The sequence below is a fragment of the Panthera tigris genome, chromosome B3 (assembly GCF_018350195.1).
Source record: "Panthera tigris isolate Pti1 chromosome B3, P.tigris_Pti1_mat1.1, whole genome shotgun sequence".
NCBI classification, from domain to species: Eukaryota; Metazoa; Chordata; class Mammalia; order Carnivora; family Felidae; genus Panthera; species Panthera tigris.
Window position 1 is genome coordinate 143,836,661 of NC_056665.1, and position 23,652 is coordinate 143,860,312.

Below are 23,652 nucleotides of genomic sequence, written 5' to 3' on the forward strand. Positions count from 1 at the left end.
AACTTCCATCTTTGCAGTATTTATTTAAAAGAGTTTGTTTCAGTGGCTGGCTAATGCTGCCCCCTTTTTGGTGAAAAATGAGTTATGAGCGATATAGCCTTAGGAGAAAGAACCAAAGCAAATGTTTTCTAAACCATCTGCAGAGTGTGATCTTTTACAGTAGTTTTGCTGTTTCTTTTTTTTTTTTTAATTTTTTTAAATGTTTTATTTATTTTTAAGACAGAGAGACAGAGTGTGAGTGGGGAGGGGCAGAGAGAGAGGGAGACACAGAATCCGAAGCAGGCTCCAGGCTCCGAGCTGTCAGCACAGAGCCCGACGCAGGGCTTGAACGCATGAACCGTGAGATCATGACCTGAGCCGAAGTTGGACACTTAACCGACTGAGCCACCCAGGCGCCCCAGTTTTGGTGTTTCTTTAGCAAACAATCTGAAAAGACCTGAGTCGTAGTGGGTCCTGCCACCCACACCCGTAGCTGTCCCCCACCGAGTTGACTCCTGGAAGTCTCCAGAGTCAAATATGAACCCGGTCCTGGTGTGCCCCCAGGGCAGTTGAAGTTGAAGTTACATCAGAGTCCATTCAAAATGTTTGGATGCTCCAAAGTGATCTTTAATTATTCAGTGGAACTTGTTTTCTTTTGGCTTATCTAATAAAAGAAGGTAGTTGAGGTTGTATTATTTAAATTGTGTCTCTTAGTGGGGACAGCTCCTTCATTCTACTTTAGAAATTAGAAATTAAGATAGTCCTTAATGCTTCCTGAGGTCCACTTAAGAGATGCTCTGGTGGTTTTTTTAAAGTGGTCTTGCCTTGTCTGAAGTGGCAGCGTGTGGAGATGAAGAAACATTAATCCTCTAAGACAACCGTCGTTCCATTTCAGGTGTTTAAGGATAATTGCTGCAAGAGAGAGATTCTGGCTCTTCAGATCTACTGCAGGAACGAGGGCGGGGGCTGCACGGAGCAGTTGACCCTGGGACACCTGCTGGTAAGTCCCCGGGCGGTGGGGGTCAGGGTCGGGCCTGCTGTGAGGAAGGCACTTCCCAAGCGTGCAGGCTGGTGTGCACCGGAAAGACCACGTTTACGTTGATGTCCAAAACACAACCAGACATGAAGGCGGCCCAAGCCGCTTGGGTACCGAGTGTTATTTTTATGACGTTGGCAGAATTGCCAACTGGTTTTTAGACACCCCCAGCCTATTTAGAATGGAAAGAAATCTGAACTGATTTTTAATTTTGGAAGACTCATTAAAACTTTCTCTCTCTCTTTTTTTTTTTTAAATCATGAAACTCTACATCTTACGTCTTTTGATTAGCATCATATTTTATCCTGGAAGATATTTGAATTGGACTTTTTAAAAAACGTTTATTTATATTTGAGAGAGAGACAGCGTGTGCACACGCGCAAGTGTGGGGGAGAGGCAGAGAGTGAGGGGGACAGAGGATCTGAGGCAGGCCCCATGCTGACAGCACAGAGCCTGACGTGGGGCTCGAACTCACAAACCGTGAGATCATGCCCTGAGCCAGAGTCAGACACTTAACTGACTGAGCCGCCCAGGCGCCCCAGGATATTTGAATTGGAATAAAACAAAGTCCTTGGCAGATAACCATTCATTTGCCCAGGGAGGAGAGTCGGCTTGCTCCTTTGAAAAGCAGTATAGTTTGAGTGATCGCTAAATAGAATATGAAATTCATCGTCTCCCAGTATGTTTGCCACCCTTCTCCGTGAAACCTAGTCTGGTGGCGGATGGAAACATTTCTGGAGGAGTTAGCTGCGTAGAGACTGGAATCTGGTATTTCCGATCGAATTTCTATGCCAATTAAGAATTTCGAAGCGTTTGTTTTACAGGTGCATTTAAAGAACGATTGCCAGTTTGAAGAGCTGTCGTGTGTCCGCGCTGACTGCAAAGAGAAAGTGTTGAGAAGAGACCTGCGTGACCACGTGGAAAAGGCCTGCAAGTACCGGGAGGCCACGTGCAGCCACTGCAAAAGTCAGGTCCCGATGATCACACTGCAGGTGCCCGGCCCTCCTGTCTCCCCTGCCTGCTGCTCAGTCCAGGTGTAATTTGCTACAGAATAGCGTTCGAAACGACTATTCTAAGAGGAACAAAGAGAGAAGACAGGAGTAAATAGCAGTTTTCATCTGACTTTAAGTCACAGTCAAGCTTTATTTGTTTTTGCCCATTTTGATTTGTGTAATTAACATTTCCCCATTGCTTTGATTGACTATCCCTTGGGATGCCAAAAAAATGAAGACTGATTATCAAAAAAGGTAGAAATTTTCTTTTGTCCCGGGAAATGTCCTCAAAATCTTCTGGGATTGCCTCATCTTTTAAGCAGCTCTGGGACATAGTCACCACTTCACTAGGGTAATTCATCCTGCGGTACTGAAGTGCAGCTGTCTGTCTTGGAGAGAGATGCGGATTTAACATTTTTCATACCTCGATTATTTTGGCACAGGTCTGTATTGTGCATGTGGCAGAAATCAGATCCCTTATCTGTAAATTAGAAAGAGATGTTGGGAGCAGAGGACAGACTTTGAAAACAGTCAGTGGTACAGTAACCCTCAAACGTTTGTCCATTTCTTGAACAAACATTCACTGCACGCCTGCTGCGTGCTGGGCTCCGTTCTGGGAGCCGGGGGTTCGGTGGTAAGGTTCACCTTCCAGTGGGAAGAGGTGATTAACACGCAGACATACTGTGTGGTAGCAGCTTGTACTGTGAAGAACAACACACTAGCATCGTGGGAAGAGGGCTGATGAGGGCTGGCGTCCCCGAGGCCGTCAGTGGCCGGTGCGGGGAGAGGGCCCTGGGCAGAGGGAACTGGCCTGGCAGGCGGGTTTCGGGAACTGCGAGAGGCCCGTATGGCTCCCAGGCCCGGGGCAGAGGCACAGTGCAGAGGAGAGGGTGGGGGCAGGCAGCGGGCAGCCGTGAGCCAGGGGGTGATGTCAGAGTTCCCCGTTCCGTGCAGCGCTCTGGCAGGTGTCCCAGGTAGACGTAGGGTAAGAGGAAAACATGCAGGCGAGGCGCCGTATCGGCCTGCGCAGGAGGAAGGAGGGAGGAGCCGGTGCCCAGGGGCACGTTTGGAAGGTAGAGGCGGAGGGATTAGCTGGTGGCTTGACTGTGGGGAATGCGAAGGGTGGCACCCAGTGTTTGTGACTAGAGCAGCTGGAGCAACCGAAGTGTCCAGGGAGGGGGGCGCAGTAGAGCGCAACAGGCTTGGGAGGGGGGTCAAGAGTGGTCTGGGCTGCAGGTGCGGCTTGACGAGGTGGTCCTTGCAGCTTTGGCACCGGGGCCAGCGAGGAGGAGAGCCAGGGCCCGAGGACAGAGGCCTGGAGCACATGAACGCTTACAGGCTGCCGAGGGGGGAGGCGTCTAGCAAAGGAGTGGCCGGTGTGGAAGGGTCAGGAGCCTGGTGCTCCAGAGGCAGAGGGAGCCGGAGAGTGTGGGGCGGCAGGAAGGGCAGACGTTACTGAGGGGCGGGGGAGGGGAGAGGTTGCTGGGAGCACCCTGACTGATGGGACCACCAGGCAGGAGAGGACCAGAGACATGTGGCCGGGGCGTGGGGGCCACTGTTGGTTCCTGGTGGATATTGTGGAACATTTATTGACCAAAATTTAGGAAAAGTTTTGTTTTTCTGTAGGAAATGATCATAATCTTTATAATTTACCTTACTTTGTACAGCTTTCTGACACCTGCGACTTTCTTCTCTTGTGAAATCTTTTTCCTGTATGATTTCTGTAGACATTTCTAGTTATTAAGGACTTTTCAGAACTGTGGAAGATGGGAATAGTGTTCATTCTAATTGAATAATTCCTTCAGTAACTAGATTCAAGTGAACGAGACATATGCCTAATGAGCACTACTCCAGACTTACATGTGTTGCTAGGTTGCTACCAAAGTTATACTTTGCTTCTTGCAAAAATCAGTTACCTTTATTTGCAGAATAGAACCCAGGAATTAATTTTCATTTGAGAAAGAATTGTAGTGTCGGTTAAACACTATATCAGTAACTGACTCTGAATTACAGAAGAGGCTGTAAAGAGACTTTTTTAAAAATATATTTATTTTTTAATGTTTATTTCTGAGAGAAAGAGAGAGAGAGAGAGAGAGAGAGAGAGAGAGAGAGAGAGAGTGTGAGCAGCGGAGGGGCACAGACAGAGGGAGACACAGAATCCCAGGCAGGCTCCAGGCTCCGAGCTGTCAGCACAGAGCCCGACGCAGGGCTCAAACCCATGAACCGTGAGATCATGACCTGAGCTGAAGTCGGACGCTTAACCGACAGAGCCACCAGGCGCCCCATGAGAACAGTTTTTAAACAGACACGAGAGGGTGGCTTGAGGCACATGTCAGTTTCCCTCAAGAGCTGTAATAGAGATGAGGGGCGTGCCTGCTTGAGATCACTTTGGTGAACCTCTCCCGACACCAGCAGGGCAGTTACATGCCCGGGAGGGGACTTGCCCTGGACCTGCCCTGGGCCTCCTGTTCTGTCAGTGCTGGGATTTGACTCCCGGGTCTCATTTTGCGGCTAGGAGCACTCTTTGTCTGGTCCTCTCCTGCCGCAAGTTTATTTTCAGAAACAGCAGCCTTCTGACTTCAGCATGTCTGCAGCCCCAGGTCATCCTGACACTCCCACATTTCCTGTGTTTTATCAAGTATGTTACATACATCAAACGTTGATGAAATACACACTGACAAAACCAAAACCCTGGGCCACTGCAGTTCATAGAATTTCTTTCCTACGTGTAAACCATGGTATTGACATTATATCAGCTGTTTTCAAGTTTTTTTAATTAATTAATTTTTTTAATGTTTGTTTATTTTTGAGAGAGAGAGAGAGCACTAGCATGAGTGGGGGAGGGGCAGACAGAGAGGGAAACACAGAATCCGAAGCAGGCTCCAGGCTCTGAGCTGTCAGCACAGAGCCCCACGTGGGGCCTGAACTCAGGAACTGTGAGATCATGACCTGAGCTGAAGTTGGACGCTTAACTGACTGAGCCACCCAGGCGCCCCAAGTTTTTTGTTTGTTTGTTTTTTGTTTTAATCCATCGATCAGCACAAGTTAAAGTGCCAGGAGAGAATCCCTTCCACATTTTGTCTAGGAATTGTTAAATATGGTCTCTTTATTTTATTTACTTCTACTTGTTTTTTATTTTTTCATTTTATTTATTTATTTGAGAGAGAGCAAGTGGGGAAGGGGCAGAAAGGGAGGGGGACAGAGGATCTGAAGCAGGCTCTGGGCTGACAGTAGTGAGCCCGGTGCAGGGCTCGAATTCATGAACTGTGAGATCATGACCTGAGCTGAAGTCGGATGCGTAACTGACTGAGCCACCCAGGTGCCCCCGAATATGGTCTCTTTAAACAGTTTTGTTAATTTGTGGAAAGTCAGAATTCTAAAGATCTCATTTTGTGGGAAGGATGTAGGTATTGTAATGGGAATATGTCCAGGTACAGCCACTGTGGAAAACCACTTGGCCGTGTTCTGTTAGGTGGACCGTGCATGTACTCAGCTAATTAGCAGTCTCCCTCCCCCAGCTGTGTGAGGGAAGCTGTCACACGTACACACCAGGAGATAGGGCCACACTGACCGAGCAGAGAAATCTGGAAACGGCCCCAGGCGTCCGTCAGCTGGACAAGGGGCGCGTCAGTTGTGGTGGAGCCGGCAGACTGGGACGGAGCAGGGAAATCGTAGGACGGCGTTACCAGACAACAGTGCAGGTGGGCCTGGAGCTCGTGTGACACGGGCATGAGCCTGAGAGGCAGAATGCTGTGCTGGCTCTCAGAGGACCCATAGGGTAGAGTTCCGTTTTAATAAAATTCAAAAGCAATCGAAGCAAAACCATATTTTGTTTGGCCCACATGTATGTGCAATGAAATTTTTTTTTAAGCAAAGGAAGCAGAAACACAAAATTCTGATTTGGGGTTCAGGCGTTCCTCCCTGGAGGAAAGTGGGGAGAGTTGGAGAAGGGCACACAGGTCAATGGGAAGTCATTGGTTCCGTGCTTGTCCTTGGTGGGTATCTACTGTGTAGTTATGCCTTAGCCTTGCACATGGGTTACGTGTAATTTCATAGACCAGACTAATTCATTAGTGTGGAGAGAATTCTTACGTATCAGTAGGTTATCAGGTTTTTTACTGGGCGTATTATTTTCCTGGGGCCGGCGTAAGAAAGTACCACAAAGTTGGTGGCTTAGAACAACAGAAGTTTATTCTCTCACAGTTCTGGATGCCCGAAATCCAAAACCAGGCTGTTGTCAGGGCCCTGCTCCCTCCGACAGCCCCAGGAGGGACCCTTTCCCTACTCAGATACCTACCTTCTGGGTGCGGCCCCTCCACTCATAAGGGCTCCCAGGGTTGCATTCAGGGGCCCCATCGTAACTGATTATAGCCACAAAGACCCTATTTCCAAATAAGGTCATATTCTGAGGTTCTGGAGAGACATGAATTGGGGGGCTATTCAACCCACTACATTGGGCAAAAACCATGAAAAGGCAATTCACAGGAAATAGAAATGATTAATAAATATGAAAAATACACCTAACCACACATTATTAAATAATTGCAGGGGCGCCTGGGTGGCCCAGTCAGTTAAGCATCAGACTCGTGATTTCAGCTCAGGTCATGATCTCACGGTGGTGAGATCGAGCCCCGAGTCAGGCTCAGCACTGGGTGTGGAGCCCACTGGAGATTCTCTCTCTCCCTCCCTCCTCCTGTCCCCTCCCCGACTTGTGTGCACACACGCACATGCACACACACTCTCAAAAAAAAATTTTTTTTTAATGTAAAGAAATTGCAAATTACACTCCTGGCCTTTTCCACCTGTCAGGTGGTCAGAGATTGAAAAGTTTGATAGAATTGACAAGGGTGTAGGAGTGTGGTTCTATCGACAGGAGTGGGTTTGTGCAGGGTTATTGGAGGGTGGTTTGGCAATGTCTGTCAAGATTCATTTCAAATGCCTGTACCCTCTGATACCCGAGCCTACTTCTGGAAGTCTGTTGTTCAGATACCCTTCCATGGATCTGCAGAGACACACATTTGAGGATACAGATGGGTCTGGCCCCAGCCTCGCCTCCCACCCTTCCCTCCCCACCCCCTGCCCCGGCTCCCCACCCAGCCTCCCCTTGCCGCAGTGCTGATTACCTGTGTGCTGGCCTGGGGGATGGAGGGGGATTGAGGGGTAGGTCAGGAAGGAGGCGTGGCACCTGTGCATGGTTTGCCCTGTGACCCCTCCAGGCTCCTGATTCAGGGCCGCTCCTCCCACTTACACATGAGGCAGGGGGTGGAGCCATTCGTCCAGGGTTTCCCATTGAAAGACAAAGTCTAGGGGATTCCACGCACAGCCGGGAAATGGAAAGCCAGTGTCCCCCGTGTGGTACCTCTTATGGGAGGCCCGCTGGTCAGGCTCAGCCCAGCCAAGCGCTTTCTGTTGAGCTCTGAGCAGGTGTGGCTGCGCCCTCTGGGGGCTCTCCCAAGCCCAGGAGCAGAGCAGCCTCGAATCGCGGGTGCCTTCTCTGCACTGCAGACCGTCGCATAGTGCGCTCACAGACCCCGGACTTAAAAACACTCTGAAGCAAGCTGAGTGCGGTGCCCAGCTCCACACTGTGCCTGCCTAGTCAGATTGAGGCTCTCGGCTAGTGCCCCCTGCCACCCTCCCCGTCATTCAGCTTCACAGCAGCACAACTGTGGAGCCCTAATCTGGAAAACCGGATTAGGAGAATCAGAAGTGTCCCAGGGTCACGGAGGAAAACACCGAGCACCCGGGCTCCCTTCTTGCTCAGTGATGCTGCCCCCAGGAGCCTGTCCCACATGTTGTGTCATGTGGCCTGCGGTCACGTGTGTTTCCTGCCTACATCGGTCTCTCTCTGGTGGCCTCTCGTCACATGTCTGGTGGTGCTCTCCAGGGCTCTTGGGTTCCATGTCCTAACTTTGCTACTGATCAGATGCCCAGCAGGTGCTTCGGGCATGGGTTCAGCGGTTGCCATCATCCAGGCTCTCCAAAGTTGAAATTTGTACCATCCAAAGAAGGGCTAAAGCGGGGCACCTGAGTGGTTCGTTCAGTAGGTTAAGTGTCCGACTCTTGGTTTCCTCTCAGGTCATGATCTCACAGTTTACCCCACATCGGGCTCTACTGACAGTGCAGAGCCTGCTTGGGATTCGCTCTCTCCCTCTCTTCTGCCCCTCTCCCACTCGTGCTCTCTCTCGTTCTCTGTCTCAAAATAAATAAACTTTAGGGGGGAAAATAGGACTAAACCAAAATTTGTCCATATTTTCCATGCATTAAAGATAATCTAGGTAAGGTTTCAGGGCATAATTTAAAGACCCAGTGGCTCATACTGTTGGAAGTATTGGAGAAGCATCATTTCCAGATCCCAAACTGAGAGGCCAAAGGAAAACCATCCTGATCTGTGAGCAGAGGCTGGACACTGGGCTGCAGCGTGAGCAACGGCGAGGGCTGAGCCTGTCTGTGCTCTCGTGTCAGGGCTGTGTGGGCACAGAGAGGTGCTGCCCCGTAGAGGCAGCTTTGTGACTGTGCTCCCGAGATTGTCCTCACCTGTCAGAGTGGAGCAGATCTCCTGAGACACCTTACCTTTGGGCTCTTAAACTTTGAACGTGAGGACTCCTCCAAATGTGTTAGAATGACACCAAACAGGGACAGTGAGCGGAGGGTTCTCTGGGTCTTTGTGGTGACAGAGGTGGAGGTAGGATCCGAAGGGAGATGGGCTGTATGTCTCAAAGCTGATGACACCTTTTTTTTTCCCTCCAGAAACACGAAGACACTGAGTGTCCCTGTGTGGTGGTGTCCTGCCCCCATAAGTGCAGTGTCCAGACCCTTCTGAGGAGTGAGGTAAGCGGCATGGAGAGGACCTGTTCAGCAGCTGGTGAAGTCTTCGGGACTAGTGTGCCGTAGAGTCCGTTCTTCCCAGTAGCTGAAGCCAAAGTTTTTACAGATCACGATACTGATACGTGTAGTAGACAAATGATAACCCGTTTGTTGGGGTGTAAGAAAGTTCAGAAGCAAGCAAATAGAAGCTGCAAGTGGTTAAATTCAGAGCCAAATGTTAGGAATTGAGAGGCCGGAATTACTTTACAGTGCAAGCAAAGGTAATAACTTTTTAGGTTCCCAAAGAAGAAGCTATTTTTTAATCTGTAAAATAGGAATTACTGTAAGATTATCTCAAACCAAATGACTTTACAGACACTCCAGAACCATTTGGCCACATGTACTGCATGGGGTCGGTGCTAAGGAGCAAGGGGGCCCACATTTCAGGGGCCGGTGAGAAGGTACCTGCACAGCCTCTCCCGGTGCCCTCGGTACGCTTTCTTGAGGGTGGGTAGATTTTACATCTTACGTTATGTTAACTTAATTTGATCGGGATCTATCCAGATGGAAAAATTCCAGGGATTCGCAAATGTTTTTGCATCCAGTACTGACCTGGAGCCCCTCTGGTTGCTGTTTTGGAAGCATCTGGGGCTCCCGTGGCTCAGTGTGCACCTATGCCCCCTGGCCCCCACCCCCTTAGGCCCCCTTGGGCCTAGGTGCTCCGATCAAAGGAGGCTGCTCACCTCAGCCTTTTTCAACAGCCTGGAATTTTACCACTGGGTATTGGGGAGGTGAGGGTCAGTGTCTCACGTCTCCACTGAGCAAGAGGACCTGTGTGGCCCGGAGGAGCCCCAGAACCAATCTCACCCACAGTGCATCCTCCCAAAAGGTGACTGTCCTAGGGAAGGGCAGGGCCTTGCCTGGTGACAGGGGTCCCTAGGCCTGGATGTGCCTCCAGGAGTAGCGCGGAAGTGCATACAGATTTCTAAAACTATGACGTCCCTCTGCTGAAGTGAATGGATGAAGAGTCTGAACTATTGAAGTGGTGACCCGGGTTTTTACTCCTTCTCAAGTTTTTACTCAGGGCTATCTCTAGGGACAGAAGCTAACTCCATTTGCCTCTAAGTTATTTTTATTTTAAAAATCTTTCAACCTGCATTTATCTCGGGTTTCTGGTGAACGATGCTCTTGGTCTGTAGACTATTCTTGTCTCTATCCAACGCTCCCGTAAAGAACGATGGCGAAGGCTCTGGGAGCAATGGTAGCCAATTCAGGGAAAAGCACGGCCTTGGATTTATGGCAGGGCCCTGAAATCAACATCAGACACACGCATCCCTGCTTTACCACTGGGAATGGTAGCTGGATGGGTTCATGATTGTACTGGGGCACTGAAGGAGCATATTTAAAAAAATTTTAAGCTGGCATTACCGTGCACAGTCTCATGCTCCATTTCTGTGCCAGTCCCCTGTCATCTGCCTCTTGGGTGCTTCCCTCCAGGCGCAGGCCAGAGCTTCCTGCCTGCGCTCAGAGGAACATCACGCGTGCTAGGCTGCAGGCCTGTAACCACCACGACTCTGCCCAGGCTCAGAGACCTTTGGCAGATGTTGGCCCGTAGGCTCCCCCACTTGCCCTTCTCTGCGGCTGTCGCAACAGGGCAAAAGAGCACTTTCCTCTCTGTCCTAAATACTGACCTGAAGGAAAAGGATTCAAGGACTCTTCATCCTGCCGGACAGAGGAGAGCCATAGAAGGGCACGGCCATGCGCCTCTGGGAGTACGTGTGTGTGTGTGCCTGCACGCGGGGAGACACATTCCCCGGGGCCGGCTCTGCGGTGCGCTTAGACACCCACTTCCCTAACTCAGGGTCTAATTGTTTTCCATAAAGAAGATCTACTCCTAGAGTTTTCCTGATGAGAATTTCTTCAATAAAAGAAGTTGTCCTTAAATTGTATTAGCTTAATGAATAGCGCCATGTCTTTAAAATGTAGACATTTCAATTCCCTTTTCTCTTGAGGGGGCATCATAAGTGGTTTTTATTTAACGATTTGCCAACAGTTAAGCTGAACAAAGGGGTTTTCTTACCACGATGAGTTATCCTCTCCCAATCTCTCCTAATTTTCTTCTACCAATTAGACGTGACAATATTAAGATTCATGTTGTTAGAATGACCCTAGCGATCTGTGAGAAGCTCCATGAATTTATGGCCACTCAGAAGGAAAAAAAGTCTTTTCAGAAGAAGAAAAACTCATCTCGTTATCTTGAGTATTGAGAGTAATGGTACATCGTGTAAGCTTGCTCTGAAAATACAGTTCTCTCTGTGTACCGTATAGTAGGTGTGTGACCCAGTTACATCCTGAATGCTTTCTCTTTTTTTGTGTTTCATGCGATTTTTGTTTATAGTCTTTAAATGTTCATTTCAGTTCACGTTTTTTCCCTTTCTTTTTTAAATTCTGGCGCTACAGACGGCATGTCACATTTGGAACGATTTGTTCTAGAGAAACTGCAAGTTTGAGAAATGTTACAGTAACTGTATTTCTGTATTCTGGCGTATGTATGTGTATGCACGTGGCAGCAGTGTGCACTTACTGCGGGTGAGTCTAGGAGGCAGAGGACGTATGCTCGCCCGTGGCGGACGAACCCCCTTGGTGACAGTGCAGACCAGATGCTCTCTGTGCCCTTACTGTGTTTGAACGTTTTCGTACGAGCGCCTGTGCCACAACTCACGCCTCTTTCCCGTTGCAGTTGAGTGCGCACTTGTCAGAGTGCGTCAATGCCCCCAGCACCTGTAGTTTTAAGCGCTATGGCTGCGTGTTTCAGGTCAGTATCCAACATCTATCCTTCCCCGTCACTGACGTTCTGCCCTGGGAGAAAGTTACTATGTTAGCGGCTTCTCGTGCGGGTTCTGCACTTGCAGTGTTTGCAGGGGCGGGGCCGCCCTGCTGCGTGGGTGACAGAGGCCGCACGCAGCAGCCGCGGGTGCTCGCTCCCCAGGCCGGTGGCGTTCTGAGATTTCAGGGGGACGCCTGTGCCGAGAAGGAGGTCAGGACGTGAGGAGAACAGCCGCCTCTAAAACCAGCTGGGAAGCGGGACACGTAGAACTGACCGTTGGGGCGGGGGTGGTTCTAGAGAGAGTGTCACAGAACCTGGTATAGGTGGATACAGCCCAGACACGGTTTTAGCGGTGTGCGCATCAGCACACGGTCGCGAGGACCACTCTCGTGTGTCCATAGACGCGTGTCATGTTATCTATGCCACGCCTCCCAGCACAGCCACGTGGAGAGGGCGTCTCCGTCACTGCCACGCTGTGCTGCGAGCAACCTGTCTCTGGGGTTTTTGTTTTTGTTGTGTTTTCTTTTTCACACGTCTGAGATGGCTAGTGAATTTGAACTGAGTTTCATTTAAACGTATATCTTAATCTTAAAACTATCAGAGGGCAGTATATATTACAATTAAAGTATTTCATATTTAATTTTGTATGTTAGCAATAACATTTATTATGAACTCAGTACAGAGATACTGGCGTCTCAGTATTTTCTTAGAAGATAAGAGTAAGAATGACCGTAGCTTCCCCTTTGTCTCAGTCTCTTAATGAGACAGGGCCCTCACCACTGTTATGTCGTATGTAGTACCATTCATTCTGTGTATGTATATATATATGTTTATATATAGCGATACTTATATCAACATATATATATGAATATTCTATGTACAGAGTATATGTTTTGGAGATCATTAAAATGCTTTCTGTGGCTTCTTAATTCTCCAGTATCAAAACAAATTATATTTTCATACCAATTATTTCCTTAAAGATATGAAGTACTATTTCATGTGCTTACTATTACTGCTCTAAAATGGTCTCCATCTTATGTACTCTGTAGATTGTTTATGTTTTGTATGTAACTTTCCAAATATACTTAGAATAGCAAGGAACAGTACATTTCTAATACGGTGTATTTCACTACTAAGCTAATATTTTAGTAAATTATTTAGAATCCCGCTTTGGTTGCGTGCCCACTAGATTGCTGTAGCGGTAGCTAGCTGTAACCGCAGGTGTCGAAGCGTTTTCAGTGTGCATTTTTAATGAAAAAACTTAAAAAAACGAAAATGATAGGTCTAAGATTTAATTTCTTGATATTACAAGTATGACACACAGATGAGCAGGTGCTTGGTAAGAAGCTTGGGGAGCAAAGGGCATGAACTTGAGGTTGTTGTAGAATTAATTGCAGGGCACCTGCTCTTCTCCCCACCCCGAGCATGGCCCTTGGAAAGCTTTCTGTGGAGAAGGCTCCCTTTTTCCTGTTTAGAGCTGGTTTTAGGTCACGTGTTAGTCTTGCTGCACTCCGTGAGGGGGGGAACGTCGGCTTGATGCGCTGCATCTTTGTTCTCGCAGGGGACAAACCAGCAGATTAAGGCCCATGAGGCCAGCTCCGCGGTGCAGCACGTCAACTTACTGAAAGAGTGGAGTAATTCTCTGGAGAAAAAGGTACGCCACACTGTTTCTAGCTTTTGCTGGCTTTTAATAATCTCTTCAAATCATTTAAAGAAGAAAATATTTTTTATAGTTATTAATGGTTTTGGATAAAAGAAACAGTATCAGGAGAATGTAAAAAAAAAAAAAAAAAAAAAAAAGTACATTTCACATGACCCGGAGCTTATAAATGATGAAGGCGTTTGGGTTGGTTTGGTCTTTGTTAATTGCCGAGCAAGCATGCGGTGCCTTTTTGTCTGTTTGTGTTTAATCACATTGTGGTTACCTTAGCATTGACCTAGAACAGGGATTATCAAACTTCCAAACCTTCCTTTCTCTCGCCATCAACCTCATCTTTTTATAAATAAAGTTTGATTGGAACACAGCCATGCTCATTCATTTGCCTATGGTCCGTGCTGCGTATCCACTGTAAAGGCAGAGTTTAGCATCTGAGACAGAAACTGTACAGACCTCACAGCCCAAAATATTTACTCTCTGGTTTTTTTAGTGAAAAAGTTTGTCAACCCCCAATCTGGAAGGTGACCAGCGCTAAATGCTTCAGCTTTCTCTGTCTTTCCTAGGAGACAGCTAGGAAAAGCCATTTTCCTAATCCTAGTGTAGGAGCTATCACTTTATGGAAGTTTGGAGCAGGGAGCACTTGTCCAGCGGGGCATCTTTTCCAGAGGCCTCAGTTGTGGGGCTGGGAACTCCTCACACCTTCCCCTTGTGGTACGTCTCCCCAGGGGAGTTTACTCCGTGGCGTTCAGCTGGGCCAGGCCCTCTTTTCGTGAGGAAAAGGTGAAAACTTCCAAGAATCAGTAGAGAAGAAGTTGTTATAGGATCTCTCATTGTGGCTTCTCTACAACAATAAAAACTTATGTCAGTATTCCAGAAACATTTACTGAGAATTTGTAGTAGGAGGACACTAAGGTGAATTCGAGCAGCCTGTTTATTTTCTGAAGATCTGTAGAGATTTGAATACCTTGCTTCCTGTGTTAAATTTAACCAATTTTTTTAAGTTTATTGATTTTGAGAGAGACAGAGACAGCGTGAGTCAGGGAGGGGCAGAGAGAGAGGGAGAGGGAGAATCCCAAGTAGGCTCCGCACTGTCAGCACGGAGCCCGACACTGGGCTCGAACTCACAAAATCGTGAGATCGTGACCTGAACCAAAACCAAGAGTCGGATGCTTAACCGACTGAGCCACCCAGGTGCCCCTAAATTCAACCAACTTAAAATATAAATGTATTTGATAGAGTCTAATATTTTAAATCAAAACATTTTTATTAACTCTGACATAAAGTATTTTTTTGGTATAAATACTGATGCTGAGGATGAGAAGCATTAGAAGGGTGGGCATGTCACACGTACACACGCACCCGTGTGGCGGGAAGAAGGGTCTCATTTAACGGTGAAACGAAAGTTGTGTTAGAGGAGTCGTTGATGGCTTCCTCGTGAACATATAGCAGTGGCTCTGAGTGAGTGATGGTTTATTGGTAAGTCTTTTTTTCCCCTTCTGTTTAAAAAATGTGCTCTGTTTCTGCCTTTTAAAAATTATAGGCATAGATGTCAGGACTCTGTGTCTCATTGATACTCTGTTTCTCATCTTTTTAAAAATGTTTGTTTATTTTTGAGAGAGACAGAGAGCATGTGAGCACAAGAAAGAGAGCGGGGGAGGGGCAGAGAGAGGAAGACAGAGGATCTGAAGCTGGCTCTGAGCTGACAGCAGAGAGCCCAGCTTGGGGCTCGAACTCACCAACTGTGAGATCGTGACCGGAGCCGAAATCAAGAGTCGGGACGCTTAACTGATTCAGCCACTCAGGCGAAAAACACCCATCTTCTATATGACAAAAGCTTAAGTCTAAAGGAAATGTGGAGTACTCCACCAAAATAGGCGGGGATAGATGTTGCTCTCGGTGAGGGGGTTCTCGGGGAAGGTCACGGGACTCGTTTTCATCTGCCTCGTGGATGGTATGCTCTGCTTCTCGGAAACGCACCTGCCAGGTAGATTTTCCTGTGAGAGCAGGGATCCGCAGGTGCCTAGGAATTGGATTCTTTGAGTAAAACAAAGAAACAAAGAAAATTTAAATTAGAAAGCTCCCTAAATCAAGAAATTAAGAGTTTAATGTGGCATGATGTATGTTCATTAATGTGAGATGTTTCTGTTCATCCTCTGGTAGCTTGATTTGCTGCAGAAAAGAAAATTGCCATTGATTTTGGAGATATTACCGAGATTAAAAAAAATTTTGATGTTTATTTTTGAGAGAGAGAGAGACAGCGTGAGTGGGGGAGGGACAGGAAGAGGGAGACACAGAATCCGAAGCAGGCTCCAGGCTCTGAGCTGTCAGCACAGAGCCCAACACAAGGCTTGAAGTCATGAACTGCGAGATCATGACCTGAGCCGAAGTCGGATGCTTAACCGACTGAGCCACCCAGGCCCCTCCTGAGATTTTTGATCAAAAACGTTGACGTGTGGGTGCCTGGGTGGCTCAGTCGGTTAAGCATCCAACCCTTGATTTCAGCTCAGATCATGATCTCACGGTTTGTGAGATTGAGCCCTGAGTCAGGCTTTGAACTAGGTGGAACCTGCTTAAGATTCTTGCTCTCGTCTCTCTGCCCCTCCCCCACGTTCATGCGTGTGTGTCTGCATGTGTGTGCACGCATACTCTCTCTTCCAAAAAAAAAAGTTAGCTTGCGTGCAGGGTACTTCTTTTTTGGTTGTGAGAATAGAGTCTGGGAATTGTGTCTACCTTGAGAGATGGGAGTGAGTGAATCGTAACTTTGGAAAAGGCAAGACCTGCCTGTGGGATGTTGCACATGGCCAGTCTGCATCACTTATAGGGGCCCAAGGGCATGAGACACTGTGGTTTAGAGAGGAAAGTCTGTTTGTGCTAACATCCTAGGGAAGTGAAGTGTTATTTTTTCCCATGAGACATTGCAAGTTTTGAACAAGTAAATACACATTGTTCTAAAACAAAACAGACTAAGGGGCGCCCGGGTGGCTCAGTCAGTTAAGCATCCGACTTTGGCTCAGGTCATGATCTCGCAGTCTGTGAGTTCGAGCCCCATGTCGGGCTCTGTGTTGACAGCTCAGAGCCTGGAGCCTGCTTTGGATTCTGTGTCTCCCTCTCCCTCTGTCCCTCCCCTCCTCATGCTCTGACTCTCTGTCTTTCAATAATAAATAAACATTAAAAACATTTTTTTTAAATAAATAAAATAAAACAGACTGGGGTGCGTGGGTGGTTCCGTTGGTTAAGGGTCCGACTTCGGCTCGGGTCACTGTCTTGCAGTCCATGGGTTCGAGCCACGTGCTGGGCTCTGAGCTGACAGCTCAGAGCCTCGAGCCTGCTTCACGTTCTGTGTCTCCCTCTCTCTCTGTCCCTCCCCCACTCACGCTCTGTCGTAAAAATAAATAAACATTAAAAAATTAATAAAATAAAACAAAACAGACTGATTGTGCCCAGAGGTGCTGCTTGCCTGAGCAGATTGCATATAGAAAGGTGTCTGCCTTCACAGGGACACCAGGAATCTGTGCTTTATCACACCCGGGTTTGTCCTGACATGCCCTTGGGCCGTCACCTCAGGTGTTGTCCGTATTGGGAGCACAATGAATGGAGCTGTCCCAGTGCCCACCATGGGGCCCTCTGTCTTCGGGGGCAGCAGCTGTGCCCAGACACATCTGTCAGTAGAGGGGCCTTTCCTAAGGCCAGAGTGCCTCAGGGAGCAGTCTTGTGAGAAGGCAGCCCTATGGGAGTTGGCCTCGGAGTCCTCACCTGGGGGCTTTTAAGACCAGTGTAAATTGGTTCTTGGGAGCTAATTATTTTCCAGAAAGATTTTGAAAAGATCAAAGGTGGGCTTGGAACTGCTCCCCGCCCCCCCCCCCCCCCCCCCCCCCCCCCCCCCCCCCCGCCGCCAGCAGGCCCTTCTTTGGGCTGACGTGGCCTTGCAGGTGAATACATTGAGCTTTGTGGAAGGTCATCTTGGGCGACAGGCCGGGCACCTGTCCCCTGAAGCCTCAAGTCTCTGTTGGAGGGCTAGGAGTTGGCCCTAAGGGTTAACTGAAGCATGCATATAGCTTTTTATTCCCACTGTGCTTTCCCATTATGCTGGGAAAGCTTTTCAGAGTGTGGGTATGGCCCGTGGGTGGAAGTGAGACAATTTAGTGGATGGCAACTGGCACTTTTTAAAGTAAAATAGAATAAAAGAGAAAGTATCAGGGAACATGGGAATGGTTAGGGCAAGTATGGTTTTGTAATACCTGTTTCTCAGGGACACACACACACACGAACGTTTGTACAAGTGGGGCGAGATGTAAGGATATGTCTCCTACTGTGTTTCCTGGTCAAAGTTTGAAAGCCTGTCTGGTGAAAGATTTATTCGTTTTCAGTAAAAACTTTAGAGTGTCCCATTCATTCTGAAATTCAGTCGGCTGCTGGACCTCGCCCTATTTAATTACTGGGAGTGAGTCTGAGAAACACCCTGTGTAGGATTTCCTATTAAGTTACCGGGACCTCCATTTCCGTATGAAGGGATTTTTTTTTTTTTTCTGGAACTCCTTACGTTGGGCTGGTAGAAGGCCTATATTGCAAAAATGTGAGCAACTATTATTACAATTGTTATAAATTTATAAAACCATGTTTTGTTTGCTTAATTGACGAATTTCTTCTTCAGGTTTCCTTGCTACAGAATGAAAGTGTAGAAAAAAACAAGAGCATACAAAGTCTGCACAATCAGATATGTAGCTTTGAAATTGAAATTGAGAGACAAAAGGAAATGCTTCGAAATAATGAATCCAAAATACTTCATTTACAGGTAAGAAGCTTACGTCTGTGGCTGGATCACAGGGTAGAGGAGTGTGTCTGTTCTTCAGGACTTTGTCAGTGAGACGTTTGAGCAAAGGCCCTGACTTTTGTCAGATAGACCACCTGTTTCTCTTGCTTAAGCCTCGAGAAAGGCACAGGCCACTCTTTCTTCCCCCGCCCCCCTTTTCCCTGGACCACAAGCCCCAGGCCTCTCTTCTGTGCCTTTGAGTCACTGCTGGTGAAGTAAGACTTCAAGCCCGTGTTTCAAAAAATTATTTAAGATTTCATATTGTTCCTGAGCAGTTTTGCGTGAAGTTTCACTTCCTAAGGTGAAGCAGAGCCAATCTGTTTTGTTATGAATCTTCTAGAGGCACACACACTCTCCCCACACTGTTTGACGATAGCGATCCACGCGTACCTCAGAACAGACATGTCAGCCTTCGCCAGAAACGGGTGATCGTGTAAAGAGGCCTGGTCAGAATGCTGCTCCTCCCTTCTGTTCTCAACATGGGCCCCTGTTAGCGTATCATTTTGTAGATCTTCTCTGTACGTCAGCTTACTCGCAGTATACGTTTGTTAGACTAATCCCCACGCGCATCATATACACACCTACGTTTCCAAAATGGCTTTTCAGTGTTTTTACTTAGGTGTGTTTCCCTCTTAACTGGAAGGTGAAATATTTCTAGTAGCTCAGGGTCACAGCATCTTTGAGGATAGCTTTCCTCCCACTTTAACAGCAGAGGTTAGTCACAGTGGCTTAAGTTGCAGAGAGATTTATTACATGAATTTCGTTTTTGTTAAAACGTTGCGGTTGTCCAGAGTTGAGGAAAAACACAGTGTTTGGAATAATAGGTTGTGTTAGAAGTCATTGGTATTGAATCAAGCCAAAAAAGCACGTCACATAAAACACCAACAAGCCTCCTGCTGGCGGTCCCTGGCATTTTGCAGAGTGCCCATGGAAATATTCAGAATGTCCAGAGGCCACACTCACCTACATGGCCCCACTCGCATCCTGGCTGCCAGCAGCTTGGCGGCTGCCCTGGGGTGCATAGAGCGGCGTGGAAAGGACACGAAAGTTCACGTTATGCTAGAAAATCACCTGTTAAAAATATCACCGACAGAAGAAAGAGTGAATAAGTAGTGGGGTCATTTATACGTCATCTTTTACGACCAGATAAAATTAGGATGTGCACAGAGGGGTCACGGGGACACTTGTCTGAACCCTCCGATGTTATCACATGCATCCTCTCCATTTCCCCCCTTCCAACGTGAGAAGTTTGAATTTAATTTACTTTTTCGTAGAATTTAGTCATTCCGCCGTGTGTGATTTATATTTTAACACTTTTGTGATTTCATAAACGGCTGAGACCTAAGTCCAAAAGAAAGGGGGGAACCAGGTTGCCGGAGTGCAGAGCAGTGGGGGCCGAGCGGTCATGCGGGTGGTGCCCCGACTGGTCCTAAGTAGGCGGGCACTCTCCATGGAGGGAGAAGCATGGAGGAAAATAGACTATACTGAGAGGAAGGGACTCAGATCACACGGGGCTCGAAATGCCTAATCTCATTAAGTGCCAGGGACAAGTCACCGAGGACTGAAACGTCCTTGGGATGGTCCAGCATTTCCCCCAGTGGCTTCTGCGTCTAGCCGGGCAATGCTTTGGGAGTCGGAAGCTCACCTTTGCTTCACGGTGGGGCCGGCCTGACAGATAGGCTGGGCTGACAGTCTTCTGTGACTGTGGGTGGAAGGCCTCTGGCTGGAGCCCTGGAGGCCTTGACTCTCTGTGAAGCATGTTTGGCCCAGGGGCCCTTCCCTCCAGCCCTTCCAGAGCCTTCTCCACCTCTTCATCCAGAGCCTGGCTCCCAGGTGCACCTCTCGTCATTTCCTTCCTCACATCAGAACCCGTCCCTTCCCCTACCCCTGCTCTCCTCAGTGCTCCCCCAGCCCTATGCATTGGACCACCACGGTGATGACAGACATGTTAGTCTCTGTGTCCTCTCCTTCCTTGTATGATTCTCCATTAGACCTAAAACCCCAAATACGGTGGGACACATGGAGTGCAGAGTTCCTGAGGGCCGCAGATATATACGGATGTTGGTTAAAAGGAGTGGAATTTAAGAGTGTGTTTGCTTTTGCTGACCCAGGAAAGGCAATTTCCTAATATTTTACTTTTTAAAGAACCTGTTTTTCTTTAAAAAAATTTTTTTAATGTTTATTTATTTATTTTTGAGAGAGACAGAGACAGAATGTGAGTGGGTTAGGGGCAGAGAGAGAGGGCGACACAGAATGCGAAGCGGGCTCCAGGCTCCGAGCTGTCAGCACAAAGCCCGACACGGGGCTCGAACTCACGAGCCGTGAGACCATGACCTGAGCCGCAGTCAGACGCACAACTGACTGAGCCACCCAGGAGCCCCAAAGAACCTGTTTTTCTTAACGAAAAAAGGCCACCTAGATGTCAGCTGAATCCTTGGCCTGTTGTTGGCAGAGACTAGATGAGCCCCGGGGGCAGGAGCAAAGCCGTGTGGCACACTGCCCGCCTGGCCCCCAAGTGCCACCCGCACCATCCTGTTTGCACAGTGTTTGGTGCGTAGGTCCCGGTGACCCCATGGTGCAAGTGACAGGAAGAGAGACGGTGGCTTAAGCCCTCGAGTGCACAGTGCCTGACACTGATGAATTGATGCTCTGACAGCAGCTCTCTCGGTTAGGATTTGTTTACAAGCCTGCAACCTGTGCCGTCTCTCGCTCCCAGACTCTTGTTCTCACCTGCGTTCAGGATTTGTTCTTACAGAAACGTGGCAGCGGCTGTGTAGACCACTCCTCGAGAGTGAAATCACATTGGCTGCACTCTAGACTTTGGTTTAGACGAGCGACACCGTGCCATTTATGCAGAGGAGGGGCCTGTTTAAAAACAGCACATGTTCCCTTGCTGTGTGCGTGGAGCTCCTTTCAAGTGACTCGGTAGAGCCCTGCGTGTGCGCACGTACGTGTGCGTGTGCGTGCCTGTGTGTGCACGTGTTCTCTCCCGCCCCCGCCAGCCAACTCTGCGTCCCTGAGCTCTAGTCCGGGCCGTGCCCCTACGGCAGCCCTCATTTCACACTGCGGTTTCGTTCCTGACATCACCACGAGCACATCCTCCGCCTTGGGAGGGAGGCACCGCGGCGTCACCCCCTTCTTACCTCGGGGCCACGAGGCGGAGAGGTGACGCGTGGCTCATCCCAAGCCACTCCGCCGCTCGTGTCCACCCATGTCCACCAGGTTACGCAATGGCATCCCTCAGGACCACCGTCGATTGCACAGGTTTTCATGAGCTCCCCTCTTAAACTCTCTAGGACCCACGTTAGCCGAGCTTACACTCTCCGTGGGTAGAGGGCGTGACAGCCACTGCAGATTCTCATCAGAAATACATTATGGGTTCGGGCGTCCTGATGTCGGAGTCTTGTCCCCAGAAAACAGACTTCGTTTCAAATGTGCCTCCGGAGGCCCCCGGGTGGCTCAGTCAGTTAAGTGTTCAACTTCTGATTTTGGCTCAGGTCGTGATCTCGTGATTTGTTAGTTCAAGCCCAGCTTGGGGCTCCACACTGATGGCGTGAAGCCTGCTTGGGATTCTTGGCCTCCCCCTCTCTCTGCCCCTCTCCTGCTCTCTCTCAAAATAAATACACTTTAAAAAATAAATAAGTGAATATGCTTCCAGACACACATAGAGAAATAAGTGACATCAGTGTGGGCAGGGGTGTTTTTTATAGAAGTCATCTTCGCTTTTTAAAAGTTGGCTAATACCGGGTTTTCTTGGAAAGAAGAGGAAGAATAATACCGAACCTTCTGCCCCAAAAAAGTAACCAGACCTACCATGTTTGCTCCTTGGTGGTTATTAACAGCCAGCAAAGGTGCTGAAACTCCATGTTTAAAAATAGGCTTCCGAAAGGAGAAGTGAACTCGGCAGGCCCGGGGCTCTCCCCTGTGCGGCCTGCGGCTCCACACAGGGGGCCAAACCCCCCAGCCTTCCCAGCTTCATTTCAAAACAACGCAGATCCTTTTCGGAAGGGAAAACCCTTCATCCAGCAGGTGGGTGTGCCAGTCCTGGAAAATAGGCTGGGTTGCCGTAGCTGGCGGGTCTCATCCCACTGCTTACTGTTAAAATGTCTATGTGTTTCTGGGGGAAAAAAAAAAAAAGGCTTTCTGAATGATTTAAGATAGCATAAAATGCAGCGTCTGTGTCAACAGTCACGTGTCTGTCAGTAGTGTTTCTGTCCCCAGGGGCCACAGTGAGCCCGGTGCAGGGGGTGGAGGGCAGCCCCCGCCACGGAGACAGGGCGGCCCCTCCTGCCCCGTGCCAGGCAGCCTCCGAGGAGACTCACGTTGGCCCCTGCACGTGGCTTGGCCCTTTAGGAAACGGGGACCTTCCCACAGCCTCCAATGTCCTGAACTTGAGACCCTGCGACAGAGTGGTGTGGGGCCCCTGTGCCTCGGTCCCCTCCTCTGGGACGGGGATCCACGGCACTTGTGTCCCCTGAGATGGGTGTGGGTGACAGGTGAGGTGCCCGTGTGAGAGCTGGCACGGGCTCATCCGCGCAGCTCTGGGCTGGCCGCTCTTCCTAACCAGCCGGTGTCCGATGGCGGTGGCATAGCGTCTTCAGAGAGTTCTAACTGCATTTTGCCTTCTGATGCCTTTGATTTGGAAGCGGGTAATAGACAGCCAGGCGGAGAAATTGAAAGAGCTTGACAAAGAGATCCGCCCGTTCCGGCAGAACTGGGAAGAAGCGGACAGCATGAAGAGCAGCGTGGAATCCCTCCAGAACCGAGTGACCGAGCTGGAGAGTGTGGACAAAAGCGCCGGGCAGGCGGCTCGGAACACAGGTGAGGGCAGCGGGGCAGGAGCAGGGGGGTGGGATGGGTCCAGGGGGCGGCACGCGTCCCAGTCCACCGCTGGGAGCCCGGCCAGGTCTGGGGGCTTGAGCTGGTGCGGGAGGTGCGTTAGGCACGCGCCACCTTCGAGCAGCGATTTCCGGTGAGATGCTACTCGTGCAGAGGTGCGATGCCCTCCAGCCAGAGAGGCCTTCGTGAGAGAAATGTGTGCTGCGTAGACACGCCCCCTCCGTGTGATGCCAGCGCGGTAGAGAGTGGGTGCGGGGTGGACACCTTGCTATGGTGGGGGGTTCCCAGCTGTGCTGTCAGGCCCAGGGGACAGAAGCGACCAGCGGGTGAGGCAGGAGACTTGGTGGCGCGCTCAGCCGGCGCGTTTCTGAGATCTAGAAGCTGCTTTGGGGACCGAGCGAATATTCGGAATGTTTGCGTGACCGGGGTTACTGGTGCAGAGGGACTGAGGTTGTGCCCCCGAACCCCCTGGGTTAAGCGGAGGACCGGGAGTGACATGGGGAGAGGCCACTCAGGGTACAGGTGACTCCAAGCATCAGGCCGGAAGTCAGGGGGACTTGAGCAAGAGGGTGGCCTGTCCCTGCCCCCACGGGGCCCTGAGGGTGCCTTGCCGGAGGGAAGGCGCCGCAGCGACGTGCCCTGCGCCGCACAAGGCCCCGTGACCCCCGGTGTTGCATCCCAGCGGGCTGTGGCCGTGGGTGTTGGGGG

At 49.3% G+C, this 23,652-nt stretch overlaps 1 protein-coding gene across 10 annotated transcripts in view; it reads left to right on the forward strand.

Moving 5' to 3' along the window:
* The window catches only part of TRAF3 (TNF receptor associated factor 3), a 132,483-nt gene that overhangs the window by 102,686 nt on the left and 6,145 nt on the right, over positions 1–23,652 (forward strand). For 9 of the 10 annotated variants that reach the window (XM_042990631.1, XM_042990630.1, XM_042990632.1 and 6 more), the window contains 7 exons: positions 875–979; positions 1,840–2,007; positions 8,755–8,835; positions 11,552–11,626; positions 13,200–13,292; positions 17,947–18,087; positions 22,752–22,926. In XM_042990631.1, coding sequence (XP_042846565.1) covers positions 875–979; positions 1,840–2,007; positions 8,755–8,835; positions 11,552–11,626; positions 13,200–13,292; positions 17,947–18,087; positions 22,752–22,926 — 838 coding nt within the window. The remainder of the gene's footprint in view (positions 1–874; positions 980–1,839; positions 2,008–8,754; positions 8,836–11,551; positions 11,627–13,199; positions 13,293–17,946; positions 18,088–22,751; positions 22,927–23,652) is intronic. The other variant, XM_042990639.1, reaches the window with a different exon arrangement.